Raw genomic sequence first — 16,077 nt, 5'->3', positions numbered from 1 at the left:
ATTCAATCATGCGTTATACCCTGTGTGTGCTTTACAGTTGCACTATTGTCTATTCCAAACCAGCTGAAACTATGTGGGAAGACCTCCAAAAAGTACAAACTTCCATGTTTGCAGAAAGGACTTTTAAACAACACTAAATCTCCCCAAAAGCCATTAAAGACCTTCACTTCCCCTCTCGCACACACATTCACAAAACACTTTGCACCGTAGACGTCCATCATGTCACCGTACACGTTTGACTGCACTTCAGCAATTAGAGGTTAGCAGCACAAGCTGGCAGGAGATAAATTGTTAGCTAAATTGCTAGCAGGGGTGCAGCGTTATTAAGGCGATTTAAACGCTATCGGGAGAAGGAAGGCAGGCCTCTGAGGCACACATGGCGGCGTGCATGGGGAACACATGGCTTTGAAGGTGAAGCTAGTGGGATGTTAACTGTGTGTTGATGGAGATTAAATGTCATTCATCTTTACTTTCCTGGACTTGAAGAAAGCCTCCGTGACTCAAACCACCAACCACTAGACATTGAAGATGCAGCATTCCATACAATAGGTGAGCTTCGCTACTTTTAACAGAATCAGAATCAGCTTTGTTGGCCAAGTATGTTTAAAAATACTTATTTTCAACAAATATTTTCTATGTAATGTTTTGGCAGAAACAAAAACAAAACATTGACGCAATGTTAGCTCACCTCTAAGCTAATTATATTATATATAGTTATAAATGTTACTATTGTTAAGGGAATATTCTACATATTTGGACAAAACGGAAGGCCTTAGAAATGGCCAGCTTTGGCATTGGTTCTGCTCTTAAAAGATCAACACAGTGTTTTTAGCTATGCACTCACACATATTAATGGCGTCATGAAGCACAAACCAGTGGCGTGCCGTCACTAGAGGCAGGGGAGGCACGGCCTCACCTGCCATCATGGAAATAAAAAAAAAATTTAAAAAAAAAATTAAATTGTTATATGTATCCAGTGATTATACTAAAGTTATTTTCCATTTAACTTCACCACTTTTAGATAATTTTTATTTTCACATTTGCCGTTCAAATACTGAGAAGAGACGGTTGAGGCACGTCACTGCGTTGTGCCTCAACATGGATTGTGCGCAATGACTCGGCTAACTGCTGGCATGCTGTGCAGTGAGACTGTATTGCTATATGAATTATATTATACATTTCCATAGTTTAGTTAGCTGAGGTATATAATGTACAGTGTATTTTGTCAACAACTGTATGTGTGTAACATATTTTTAGTGCTGAGCATTCATAACACTCTGCTGCGAAGACATACTGTGTGATGCTCGTCTCATAACCCCGCCTCCTGGTGCCAAGCACCTCCGCCGCAGAATGCACCGCCCGACGGGAGCGCCGCGGCCACACCAACCAAAGCCCACACCCAAACCCTCCACGTGCAAGACCGAATCCACCCAAAAAAAGTCATTTAACAAGAAGCCAAAAAGTGCAAAAACAACAATGCTCGCGCTGGAGGAGCCGCGAACGACCGCAGGGACACAACATTAGGTACACCTGCACTGCAGGTTCATGTGTTTGTAAATCTGACTGTGATGATGCAGTCGTGCCTCACCAGACATTAACCTCACCGCACGTCACTGGCACAAACCTGGAGAATGTGTGCGTTAGGCACACACAAATCAAGTTAACTTTCAGTTTCGATTCCTGCCAAAGCGTGACAAACGAGGACAAAAGCATGAGAGACGGGCGACCATTTTAGAGATTGGTCCAACCTTTACATAGCTCGGCCCACTCCAGCGCTTGTATTGCTATTGTTTGTACTGAGTCCTGATTTGCAGAATATATTGTTAAACTTCAGTTCTAACCCAGGGTTTCTACTGTTATCAGCAAATCGAATGTAATGCGTTTTAATGCCTCTTAAAAATGTTTTAATGCAATGTCCTACTGCAGATAGTTGTTATATATAGTCAAAAGCTTACAACTGTGTGTATGCACACAGTTGTAAGAATTTTACAATGATAGTCTTGAATAGTAGTGTGTGAATGTGGGTGTGAATGTTGTCTATCTGTGTTGAGGTGGCAACTTGTACAGGCTGTATGGGATAGGATGTCTTTAATGGCCGGCTTGTGATTAGCTAATAGCATGTGTGACTTCACAGCATTTAAGCCCATTGAGCAAAGTTTGGAGTCTTTTTGCACACGCTGCAGAACGCCTTTCTGGGTTTACCATCAGCAAGCATTAACCAGGTTTTGAAAAGTTAGCCAGCCAGCAACATTTGCTGAAATTTGCATTTTCCCGACTTGTATTAATATTATCGGTTTTGCCACAGCATCTGAACTTCTTTTTTTTTTTTTAATTTGCCAATCATTCACAATTTCTTATACAAAACAAGAATATATATATATTTTTTTATGTATTCCAAGTTGTAAATCCCAACTATTCTAATTCTAACAAAAGAGTCAATGGGAGCGCCTCTTTTCCGCCCACAAAGCCTTCTAAATAAGAATTAGTAGATCAATATGATATACAGAGAAGTCATTTTTTAAATGTTATCTCTTTAAAACACGCTGTAAAAATGCATATCCTCTGGAAATATGACTTATAATAGCCACAAACTGTGGGGATATATTTTTAATCAGGATACATTTGAAAAATGTGTTAAAAAGCTCATGGAATAATAAACAAACATCATACTAGGAATGCAAATTGTGTGTGTGTTCAGAAATGGATGACTGATTTTAAATATTTTAGAAAAAGGCACAATTGCATCATTTGACGCCTGCATTAAAAGTAAGCTGAGTCAATTTGACATCTTAAATAGATTGTATTTTACACCATCTCAGTTGTTTAAAATGGGTACAGTAAATACCAAGTTATGAATAAAATTTCAGGCAGCTAAAGAAACTAGTTAATTTACTGTGGGAATGTCAGAAAATAAGAGTTGTGGTCTTGTGAGATTGCCTTGTTTGTCCATCCTAGGCCACCATAGGTCACGTGATGTGTCTGTGTCACAAGAGCTGCTTAAGTGTGTTGAGATGAGACGGCTGAAATAAACACATATGCACATATATACACACACACATATACAAATATGTATATACACACGCATATACACATTGACATACATACACATATACATATATATATACATATACATATACATATATATATATATATATATATTATGTCAAACTTTACCAGTTAGCCATAAAGTCACAATCCACATCTGGGAGAGAGGTAATGCACTAAATTCGCTTGCAACCGCCGTGAAACAAAAGAAGAACAAGCTCAGTTCCTCATTAACATGACATGGTGTCACAGTTCAGGACAACACGCCTACAGAGACCAAAGAATGGCAGAGTTTGGGCCCCCACAGCCGTTTCATTTTGCTATATTGAAGCAGCGCTTTTCTTGCTTTAGGACCTTACAAGACCTCCTGTATCCTGTTTTTAAAATAATTATAATTTGGAAAAACTGGTAACATATTGAACGTACGTAATTAGTTTTTAAGCAAAGTTTAAAGGAAAAATATCCCTTAAATCGGCCAGTTTGCTCCTTTTTATATTTACTTTGTAAAAAATCTGGTCAATTGTGCAAATGAATTTTGATTAATAGCAAACGATCGAAATTACAAAAAAAAATTGTGGGTGAAAGCTCAATCTATTGGTGCAGGAACACTACAGATTTTATGACAACCAAAAATACTTAATCACCTGCGAGTACAAGCCACATGTTAGAAGCTGAATGGTAAAGGAGCAAAAACGTTAGTCAACTAAAACATTTGCTGTAATGATGTACTCCTGCTTCACCAGAAGAATATAGGATGACTTCAAGAGTATTCTTAGCAAATAATACTGACACCTTATGTATGAAGTTATATTGAATTTACACTCTGCTACATTTACTTCCTAATCATCACGTTGTTATGGGAAGTGCTCAAATAGATGGCTGCGGTAAATTTAGCGCAGTGGGAGAACTGAGATCATTTGTCTCTTCCCACTGACTGTGTGTTACCAAATGTAAGACGTCAAGATGGCCGCCGCTGATTCTACTGCTTGTGTGCTGTGTTTAAAAACTCACCGCTCTACAGGATATTTTCAAATGTGAAATACCCCTTAAAAGTAAGATTTTGTTTTTCGGACATGTACCTCAGGACTGGCTGAAAAGAGATAAACACTTAATGAATGTCCTACTAGTGGCCTGTAAAAACACTATTACCAGGAAAGGGTTATCACAGGAGAGTCCAACTTTGTAACTATGGATTGAAATCACAATGGACATTTATAAAATGGTGAAGATAACAGCATTTAATAATTACAAATTGGAGAAATTCACTTCATACTGGGAAAACTGGGTCAATTATGTCACATCACATATGCCTGATTTTATTTTCTCATATTAATGATTGCACTGTGTAAAAAAGATCACTCCCTATATGTTCATAGTTTTGTTCTCTATTTATTTATTTATTATCTGTTCATATTATTTATTTGATTTATTTATTATTATTTTCTTTTGGTTATTTTTTTTTCTGATGCTGGATATCAATAAAAACCAAATTATAAAAATAAATAAAAACTCACCGAGTTGCAGCTCCGGGTTGGTCTCACACAAGCTCCAGTCCACGTTACAGTCGCAGTGTGTCTTCTCAAAGAGGTTGTCCAGGACCTCGCGGACGCTCTGCCTCTCGTCCACCATCAGCGTCTTGGAGCTGCCGTCGTTCATGCGCACCTTCACCACCAGCTGTGGCAGTAAAAGACACTTTCTGTTACTTAACCGTAAAAAGTAAGTTGTGATCATTTTAGTTCATTGTAAAGTTAGCAGCTTGTAACGGAGGCAAGGAAAACTCACTAACGAATGAAACTATGTCAAAGTGTCTGCTCACCTTTTTCACTTTAGCTTCTTTTAGCTTCTCAAGAGCCATCTTGATTTTGTCTGCTTTTACCTGGGCCTCAATTTCCTCCTGGGGGCAACAAACAAAAAGTAAAGTGGAGGATGACTTATGATGCAACAATACATTTTTAACAAAGTTTTAATAGGAATGTGTCTCCCTAGAGACTCTTTAAGCACCAAATCTATCATCTTCCTCACTTGTTTGCTACACATTTGAGAGAAGAACAGTGACAATCTTTCATCAGGCTTCACTGCACATCTCAAAAGAAAGCCTGGAGTTCAGCTACAGACGTAGACGTTTCATTATTTTGATTTTCTTCAGGGAATATGCTAATCTAGTTTGGTGCCCGTTAAAAACGTGAGTGTAATGTTAGCACTATAGCGCACATACCTATGCTAGTGTTGCTTGAGTTTGAGTCCTCCTGTCCCACTCTTTAATGTTAATGTTGTATGTGATTTGACATCTATTTCATTGGACGAGAGCAGAGTTACAGCTTTGTAAAAACATTTTTAAAAAGGCTTTTTTTTTTTTTAGATCTTACAATATTAGTTTCGACAATTATCAGTTTGCTACAAATGTGGGAGCTAAATGCTTGATTATTTAGATTTTCTTCAGCGAATAGGCTAACCGGAACTTAAAATGTGAGTGTTTTGTTAGCACTTTAGCGCACATAGCTATGCGACTAATGTTGCTAATGTTTGAGTCCTTCTGTCCCACTCCTTGATGTTATGTTGTTGTAAGTGATGTATGACAGAGGTAGGAATCTCTGGGCAACTCACAGTTCAACTCACTTGTGATTAAGGGTTGTACAAATAAATTGTGATTGACTGTTTCTATTTCCAATTTTAGGGGTGACTATTCGATTCAGAATCGATTCAACACGATATTTGTCATATTTTTATAGAAATTTACAAAGAAATTTAGAAAACATACAAATACAATACTTAAAAAAGGAAAACCAAAGATTAATAGAAGCAACAATATCAATGATAACAATAATATCATAATAAATGATAAATAATAATAATAAAAACTAAAAACAATAATTCCCAAAAATTTGTTTTAATTTGATTCTTGAAAATTGTGAATCGATTTAGAATCGGAATTTTTAAAATTGTGATTTGCATTTAAATCGATTTTTATGAGCACTCCGAGTATCTAATGTGTTCTTAGGTCGGGCAGTGTACAGTGGAACCTCGATTTACGAGCCCCACCATTTGCAAACTTTTCGATTGAGCCAAATTTGCCTCTGTGTGCGCACCATGTCTCTGTATATGAACGCTTCATTTAATCTTTTATTTTGTGTCGCGCCTGCAGACAAAAAGCAGGGCTACAGAATTAATGCGGAGGCCTCCACATCACTTGCTGCCCACTACACTACGAGTCACAATCTCAGCGCTTCATTGTGTGCCCTTATTCTGTGTTTTTTTGCCTTTTGACAAGTTTTGTCCATTTTCAAACTCAATATGTGTCCCAAAAATACAACAAATTAGTGTGAAAAGGACAATGGAATTGCTATGGAGTTAAAAAAATATACTATTTGCATGAAGTAGATTAATGGCCCTCACAAGTATGGAATAATTGACGGAGCAGGCTTTGTACCACAGCAAGTTTTAATTGTGATGAGACCGGACTTTTCTGGAAAAAATGCCAGAGCAGACTTATTGCACAGCGGAGGAAAATATGCTACCTCTCATTCAGAAGCGTGTCTTACAAGCCCTCCACCTCCACCTTCGCCCTCTTCCTTCTCCCTCTGTCTGTTGCGTTCTCTTCGGCTCTTCTTCCAATGTTTTTTTTTTTTACTTTTTTAAAATGTGATAGGTTGATTGGCAAAACTAAATTGACCTTAGTGTGTGAATGTGAGTGTGAATGTTGTCTGTCTATCTGTGTTGGCCCTGCAATGAGGTGGCGACTTGTCCAGGGTGTACCCCGCCTTCCGCCCGAGTGCAGCTGGGATAGGCTGCAGCACCCCTTGTTACCCCGTGAGGAACAAGCGGTAGAAAATTGATGGATGGATGTTCTTCTAGCAATATGGTTGGTTAAAGTTAAGGATTTTTGTGATTTCTGACCACCAATCTGTGTGTGCGTGTTGCAGAGCAAACAGGACAGTTCAGAATGTTATGGCTTGGTAAAGGGGCTGTTTGCTATATTTGGATGCCTACAGGGCGCCAACTTTTTCTATGTATTTTACACAGTACAGGGTTTCCCCTAGATTGTCAAGATACCTGTGGCAGTAGGGGCATTGTGGAGGGGTGGTCACCATGACAGAGTAATTTGCAATGATGATGTACTTAAAAAATAAATAAATAAATACAAAAAGCTAAACAAATGTAAACATACATTTAAAAACCAATCTGTTTTTAATATTAACATTATTTTTTATATTGTTTTGCAATATTTTCAATTGTTGCTGCTTATTGTACAATGTACTTTTTCAAGTGTTTAGGGACTTTTTTTTTATTAAAAAGGACTATCAACAAATCTAGCATTTTTTTCTGGTGTTATTATAGGCGGTAGTCGTGTTTAGAGACTCTTCTGTCCCTCGATGTCCGCAACGTAAAGAGACGTCACACTTACTTCGCGCTGCTGCTCCAGTTGGGCTTTCTCTCCTTAAAAGCCGCCACGGTCCTCTTTATATTTGCACATTTTTGCAAATATCTGGGCTACATTAAAGTTACATCGACATCTCAGACATGCTAACTATGCGCCATACAATCACGTGCATCTTGTTTACATCTAGTTTCGGCAGCACTGTTTTCTGGTGTTCAAACTCTTTTTTTGGTGGAAGAGGTTTCGGTGGATCACGAGGCAGTAGTGCGCAAATAGGCTATGTATATTCATTCATACTGTAACAATCAGCCAATTGTGGTAATGTTTTATGTTTGTGTGGTTTTGATTTGTTGTTAATTTTTCCCATTATCACAAACACACTGTCCGTGCTTTAAAGCAGATTGGCAGAAAATGAGGAAGTGTTGTTTGTCTGGAGAAGCATGGAGACAAAAGTGTTTGCACGGGAGCTAAAACCTGCTGCAATTGTGCCATTTGTGAGCATGAGATCAGGAACAAAAGTTAAAAATAGCGTCAGACTTTGTGTGATTTCTTCTGGAGGTTACATTAACTATGTAATTTTAATATGTTTTCACATAAAAAAAAAACTTTTATTTTCAAGGTGTGGGGGCCATAACATTGCCATGGCGGTGCGCATCATTCAGTTACATTAAGGGGGAAACCCTGCGATATATCCTGCCCTCTCACACGTAATGGCTTACGTACGTAACACAGGCACACACATTAGGTGTAGCTAGCTAATAATGGCAATTTGGATAGTTAGCAATAACTGTCATTGAATGTACAGTATATTCCGCCATAATAACATGACTGCAAATTGTTTGTTGCTTCTCTCTTTCCTAGAATCCTGATACCCCCTCCAAAAAAAACGCAGAAATGAATACGCGATTGCAACTGTTTTTCCATCTGATCGCACTCTCTGAAAGACTCATCACCGTCTTGTTGTGACTTCACTTCCTCTTTAGGCTTCACGTGTTCTGCGGTTTGGACTTTTAATAGCACGTAAAAATGCACTTAGATGTCTCCTCCAGTCAATGCAGATGAACTTTATGAAGCTTTTGCTGGGTTGAAAACGTTTAGAAGGAACTCACCATAGAAGGTTTAGCACATTGAGGAGGCGGTAAAGGTGAGGAGGTGGAGGAGGTCGGTGTGCTGACGTTGCTGCTCATGGAACTGATGGAGGACGGCGGGCGGGTGCCCAAGTCCTTAGGCGGGGGCTCCGGCGACGGTGCCTTCAGACCCTCGATTTCTGCTGCCAGTTTCTCCTCGGTGGCGTTGAGGTCGGCCACTAGGTCGGCCATGAGGGCGTCCAGGTCGTTGTCCTCCAGCTCTTTGAGGGACTCTGGTTTGGAAACAGGACACATGTGCATTGATTGTAAAGGAGTTGGGCTGTAAACTTGATACGACAAACACTGAAGTTCTAACAGTAAACACGACCGTGTGACCTCACTGATTCCTTACTCGCTGCTTGCTTAACAGCCACAGGCTGACGCTGAGTAATTAGACCGGGTGCACAGACTTTAATCTTTATCGGAACTCACGCTTTGAACAACTGCCAAACCAGTCTGTGCTCTGAGCTGAACCACAAGTGCAATCCATTTGTGTCTGCAAGGCACAAACTACCCTCAAGTACCTCAGAGGGATCATTACTGGACTTCACCGTTTGAAAGCAATTTGGTTTTCCCAGAGGATAATACTGCAGAAGTGGATGTATTTTAGAGTGGTCAGCGTATAGCAGTATGTACTGAAAATGTGTCAACACACAGGCATATGGCAACACAAGTTAGTAACAGGATTGTAACAATAAACGGTATTAATGGAAACCGCAGTAAAACTCCCGACGGTTGGTTAGTATTGCCATTTTAAATTAAGATGATAAAAAAAAATGTGGTACTGCACTTTGATAAACTTACTGACCTGGCGCCAGCTCGCTAGCTTAAATGCTAACATGAAAACAAGAGATATTAACGTATTTCCCAATTAAGAAACGACAACTCATATAAACACATTTCTGTCTGAGGAAATAAGATATTCAATTGAACCTAAAAGCTGTGCTCTCTGTGATCGTTCTATATTCAGAGGAATACAGGACGGAGGTGTTTTTACAGTACGTTCAAGGACCGCTAAACATAGGACTCCACAACGCCCGCCAGAAATAATAAATAATAATAATAGATTTTATTTTTTATGCATTTTTCATTTAAGTAAATCTTCAAGTGCTACTGTACCAACCAATATTTAAAATGATTAAAGCTTAGCCATTAAAAGAGATAAAATACTAAGACTAAAACAGTGGGGCATAAAAAACACAAAACATGCAAAGTAGTAGGTTGTCTCACAGTATGTCTATTTCTTATAGTTATTTAAAAAAAAAAACTTGCTCAAAAGATTTCAGTGCGTATAAGTACTTTTTGAGAGCATTCAACAATACTGCAATAATAATGTTGACCGTGATAATTTAGGTCACGATAACTGGGATGACATTTTCATATCATTACAGCCGTAGTGGGTACCATGATCATTGTGCCAACAGTCGAGCACGGTGGTGGTATTATCATGGTCTAGGCCGCATGAGTGCTGCCGATTCCAGGGCGAGATACGGTTCATTGAAAGCAAAATGTACTGTGACCTTTTGAAGCATGTCAATTTTCCAACATGATAATGAGTTCAAACACACCTCCAAGATTATTAAGTATCTAACATCCAGCAACTCCGCCAGTGATGTCATCATAGAGGATTCCATTAACAACACTAAATAGTCACACTTTGGACATATTTTGGATATGTTCACTGTGAGATGTATTCACTTGTGGTAACAACCATTCACACAATAATGTCTGTGTGTTGACCACTGGTAAAGTTATACTCAAAAAACACATCTTCCCAGTGCTGGCAGCCCTCATGCAGCCCCAGATTAAAACAGTGTGTTGACCCATCTTCAGAGGATAGAATACTGAATGTATACGGCTAAACTAGCTCTACACTGACTACTCTAAAGTAAATACCTGTATATTCCTATTGTATCATCCCGTAAGACGAAACAAACAAAAATACTTGCTGAAATGTGAGCGGTGTCATAATGAGAGTGTAGTTTGACTGACAATGTTATCAATAACAAATATGGCGTCACCGTTAAGGTCTGTGAAGCCGATGGAGAGGTTGACTTCCTGGTTAGCGTTTGGCAAGGGGGCAGGTGGGGCTGCTTCCTGTTCAAGACTCTGCAAGGAGAAGAGAAGTAGTCTCAAGAAAGTCATTTACAAGAAGTGTGTGCGTAGGTGTGTGTGTGCTAATCAGCAACACATTGCAAGCTCGCTGAAATGTAGAAAAAAGCTGTCAGAGCACGCTTGCATGTGTTTCCATGTATGGCGCTAAGCAGGGCTCCTGTGTGCCGCGTTAAATGGACGGATGGATGAAGGCCTCCTGTGAGATGGTGATGATTTCCAGCGGACATCAAAGTGCTCTTTTAAACCCGGGGGTGTAAAGTCTTATCTGGAGCTACCATTTGACCCTCACTACCTCTACACTTGTTATTTATGCTGCAACGGCATAGCGTGTTTTGAATCCAAGGAGATTATATCATGTATTAGCACAGCGTCTTAACATCAACTTTGACCTCACCTGAGTCAGGAGGTCCATCTCCCCCAGCAGGTCACTGAACATGGCATCAATGTCTTCCATCTGTTTAACCAAGCAAGAAAAATACACAAAGTATGGAGTTATATATCGTAGTGTATCATTTAGGTTAGTGTTGCTGCAGGGATGGAGTTGTCACTAACCAGACGTGTGACAACTAGTGCTAGTATTATTATAATACAGTAATAAATTATTTATTCTTTATTGTTTTTATTTCACACCTGCAAGATACATTGAGTAAGGTGGCCATGTCACTGTAATTTATAAACTAATAATACATTTGAATTAGTGGAATTGCAGGAAGAATATTAAAAAAAAAAATAAAATTTTTTTTTAAAGTCTAATCAACCATAAATTCCTCGACCCGCCTGTTGAACCTCTGTGGACCATAACGCATATTTCACCAAATCATGCTTTAAAAATCATTTTTCAATATTGTAATATTGATAAAAATGAAAAAGACTTGGGAAAGCAATTTTACAATATTACATATCACGCATCACAGGGTTAAAGGTAGACGTGACGCTACAGCTGGTTTCTTTTTATAACCTGCAGGCTTGTTTTTCTTTACCATCTCACTCGTCTTCTCCGTGCAGACTTGTTTTGTCTTGTTGAATGAAAGACTGCATTTTCATAGCAGAATGTTTAAGTCCCAACTTTTTCCAAATTGAAGAATGTGGGGGTTACTTTGATACATTTTGTACATTAAATATACTAAAAACTATGCAATTAATATAAGCTAAACTATCTGAACAAAACATCCACATCTTAACTTTGTTTATACAGTATGTAGCAACACAAATAGTGTAATATGTAACCTAACCATGTCAATGTATGTCTTGGTGTTTCAATTTTCTTTTCATAAAAAGATATCAAAAAACAACGGGTTTATTTGAATTTCGTTTCAAAATACAAAAAAGAACATTGAAAAAATAAGCGTTTTTCTTTTTTGGTTTTGAAAAGAAAAATGAATGTCCACAGTAAACAAAAAGGGATAAACAGACAAAAATGAATGGTTTTTCATAGTCTGACGCCGGAAGTCTTTATTTTCAAAGTAAAAGTGTGGATACTACGATACCTGTGTGTCTGACTAAAATGTCTTTGGAGCCCTACACATAATTTTTTTTTAGACATGGCACAACAAGGTCTGATGTCTGCATATACAGATATTCATATGCACATTTAATGTGAAAGTGGAGGCAAAAAAGGATTTGATCGCGCATCATAGTACAGATTTTCTTACAGGATCCTGTCCTTAGAATCGTTACTTCTGGTTCCGGTGTCGGTCAGTCAATTTTGGTCCGCTTTCCAGTTTCAGTTTGTGATGATATGTTTGTAGATATTTCTGTAAAATTCTTGGAACTTTGTGCCATGTCTTAAGTATTTTTTTTTACATGTTGGCCAGCGTCACAGGCACATGGTATACCGCAGTATTTATCTCCGCTTTTTAAACACAATCAGGATTCCTCCAAAGATGCTCCATTCATAACAACATAAGACCGTCACAGACATTATTGAATACAGGGACCACATGGTGGTCTTCTACTCTTCTTGGACTTTTAAAAAAGGCTTGACTCACTGGAACATGACTTTCTTTTTCTAATGCTGGAACACACTGGATTTACTATTAAGTTCCGGGAGATAATTAGAGGACTTTATGATAATATTAATAGTTGTGCCTTACTACTCTCAGGGACAACCAAGTTTCCTAATCAAAGATGTCTGTTATCACCATATTTGAACCTGCTGGCACGGCTCTTGGAGGAATCCTGATTGTGTTTAAAAAAGCGGAGATAATTACTACCGTACCGTGTGCCTGTAATGCTGGCTAACATGTAAAGAACATATTTTAGACATGGCACAAAGTTCCAAGACTTCTACAGAAATAGCTACAAACATAACAGAAACTGAAACTGAAAAGAAGATCAAAATTGATGTGTTTTTATAAGTAGCGATTTTAAAGACAGGACCGCGGACTGCCCTGTAAGAAATTATGCGCATTTGAATCCCTTTGTGCCTCCACGTTCGTATTATATGTGCAAATAGATATCTGTATATGAGGATGTCAGACCTCATAGTGCCATTTCTTAAGTATTTTCTGTGTAGGGCTCCAAAGTTGCAAAACACAATAACAAGGTATTTTATCCAAGTATTCATTGTTAAGAGTGATTGGTGATTCTTTGATTAAATTTTTAGGTTCTAAATTATGTTATGTGTTTACAGTGGTTAAATTATTTTTACACTTGTGTGAATGCTTAGTTTAATCAAGTTAAAGGTTTTTATCAAGGTTTACAATGGCCTGTGGGAAAATTGTCGCAAAATTAGATAATTTTTAAAATCCTTTAATCAATAAGCGCAATTTAAAAATGTATATATAATATATATAATATCTATTATATGTGTATTATTATTTATAATTATTATTTATATATATATATATATATATATATATATATATATATTATATATATATATATATATATATATATATATATATATATATATATATATATGTATATTTAAAAACAAACATTTTATATCATTATAATTATTATTATTATATATTATTTATAACATGAATAAAAATAAATTTATAAATATTAATATATGATATTTATATAAAATGTATATATACAGTAATTATAAATACAGTAAATATTTTTAAATATACAAATATAAATATTTTTCCCCAACAAAAATTACCTTATTTTAAAGCAATAAAAGCTAAAACCGTTTGTAGAAAATCCTACTAAACTGTGAGTAACACATGGCCCTGGTATACATCACGCAATGTAAAGTTTTCGTTGCAGTCACCACTTTTACACCAACGCTTCTTGGCCTTGGGAGAGGAAGTGGCAGATTTCTTCTCAATTTGCAATGTTGAAATTTAAAAGGAAATGATAACATCAGCACGGCAGTCTGCTTAAAAACTTCCATTGTCATGTGAGTCAGCCTTTAACACTATACGAAATTGTGTCAAGAAAAGCGAAAGGAGGGTAAAATGTGTGAAGGTAACACCCAGGCAGTCAAATGACAGTTTTTTTTGGGGGGTGGGGGGGAAATACCTATGTATGATATTTGACTATGCCTTTTAAAGTGAAAAGTGTACAAACATAACCAAACATTTTTACACCCGTTTGCACAACCATCTGTATTTCACAGCCCAGGAATATGTGGCGTGTTAGCTTTTCTACAATATCAAAAGTTCATGCATTCAGAAAACTAACCACTTCTGCTATTTCTTTCTTTAAAAGAGCACTCGGGCCACTTCATGATAACATTTACATCATACACATGTGAAACTATTTATGGATGAAAATGGAAAGCAGGCAGCACATACCTGCTGCAAATATATATACTGAAGCCAACATTGACATATATTATAGCACATAGAACAGCATAGCACAGAGCATGCCTTTGAGTGGTGCACAAAATGTTTTGATTCTTATTCATCCCGATTCTAAATCGATTCATAATTTTCCCAAAAATTATCATATATTTTAAATGGGTTTTTTCATAGAAATTTAAAAAAATAGGTTTTTAAGCCATCTCCACGCAACCAGAAGGAGTTTTTCTAACCTTTAACCTGTTTTGAAAAGGTTTCATTATAAATACTATCCCAAATAAAACATAGCGAGAATCGGTTTGAATCGAAACATTACCCCAAGAATCGGAATCAGATCGAATAATTAGGTCCCCAAAGATTCACACCCCTACTTAGCTTAGGGTGAATATATTCTTTGAATTGTTCAGAATTTTTTTTAAATTTGTGGTAAACAATGATATAAATAATGTCTCTTTGATGTTAGAAAAATGGCCTGTAAGAAAATAATGACTTTCTTTCCAAGTACTATGGGACAAATTAACCAAAAATTTGAAATAATATGATCACTATATTAGCAGGTCCAACTTCAATAAAAAATAGCCCTCAGATAGTCATTTTACGCTTTCTAACAAAACCAGGACAGGATATAAAAATAGGATATGTCCTAAGAAAAGAGTGCATTTGGTCACACTAGCATAGCCTAGCACAGTGATTCTTAAACTGTGGTACCAATAGTGGTACACAAGCTCCATCAAGTGGTATGCCAAATAAGAACTTAAAGGTAAATATTCAAACACAGTGTTACTGATCAAACTGTGTGTAATGGTACAGTCCCCAAAAATATTCAATTTACTTGTTAAATAAAACCTCTGTTTTGTTTTAAATTAATATTCAGGCCTAATATGCTACTGTATTTTAATGTTGGTCGTTATGGTGGTACTTGGAGAGCCAAGGGTTTCCTGATGTGGTACTTGGTGAAAAAGTTTGAGAACCACTGATCTAGCACACAACATAGCACGGCAGCCATTGTCTGTCAAAGAAAGGATACGCTCGACTATTAAGCTTTACTGGACATTAGGGGTGTCCAGAGTGAGTCCTGGGTGCCTTTTTCATTATTTTTTTCATGTCCCTTAGCAATAGCATACTTACAAAATAAAATATATGAATTATTATTCAGATATGTCACCAATTTGTTTTGTAAGACAAAGCTTAGATCAGATATTTTAAGTTACCGGTATGTTAAACTACATTAGATTGGTTTTAGCATGTTTTAAAGTACAAAAGTAAGGATACCTCTACTGTACATTGATTGAAACAAGCTAAAACACATACACACACACACACATACACACTCACACATGTCTCATAATAAACTATATTTTATGCTTTAAGGTAGGTATAGTACTATCTATATATATCTATATCTGTACTATAAAGTACTATCTATCTATAGTGCATTATACAGTAATACAGTACATGGCAGTAGACCACCTGAATCAAACGTACAACATAAACGGGCCCGCTTATTGAGTCATAAAGCAGCTCGGAATGAGAGCAGAGTCCACACACACACACACACACACACACACACACACACACACACACACACACACACACACACACACACACACACACAAATGCCTTATTGTACACCAACCTAATAAAACCTCACTAGTGTATT

The 16,077-nt window shown here is 37.2% G+C and overlaps 1 protein-coding gene across 4 annotated transcripts in view; it reads right to left on the bottom strand.

The window, feature by feature from the left end:
- Positions 1-16,077, bottom strand: part of apbb1ip (amyloid beta (A4) precursor protein-binding, family B, member 1 interacting protein) — a 39,571-nt gene that overhangs the window by 12,480 nt on the left and 11,014 nt on the right. For all 4 annotated transcript variants that reach the window (XM_062020987.1, XM_062020986.1, XM_062020988.1 and 1 more), the window contains 5 exons: positions 11,057-11,116; positions 10,569-10,656; positions 8,530-8,780; positions 4,862-4,939; positions 4,560-4,719 (listed from right to left, as the gene is read on the bottom strand). In XM_062020987.1, the coding sequence (XP_061876971.1) occupies positions 4,560-4,719; positions 4,862-4,939; positions 8,530-8,780; positions 10,569-10,656; positions 11,057-11,116 (637 nt within the window). The remainder of the gene's footprint in view (positions 1-4,559; positions 4,720-4,861; positions 4,940-8,529; positions 8,781-10,568; positions 10,657-11,056; positions 11,117-16,077) is intronic.

The sequence above is a fragment of the Entelurus aequoreus genome, linkage group LG15 (assembly GCF_033978785.1).
Source record: "Entelurus aequoreus isolate RoL-2023_Sb linkage group LG15, RoL_Eaeq_v1.1, whole genome shotgun sequence".
Classification (NCBI taxonomy): Eukaryota; Metazoa; Chordata; class Actinopteri; order Syngnathiformes; family Syngnathidae; genus Entelurus; species Entelurus aequoreus.
This window is presented reverse-complemented; position numbering and strand designations above follow the sequence as displayed.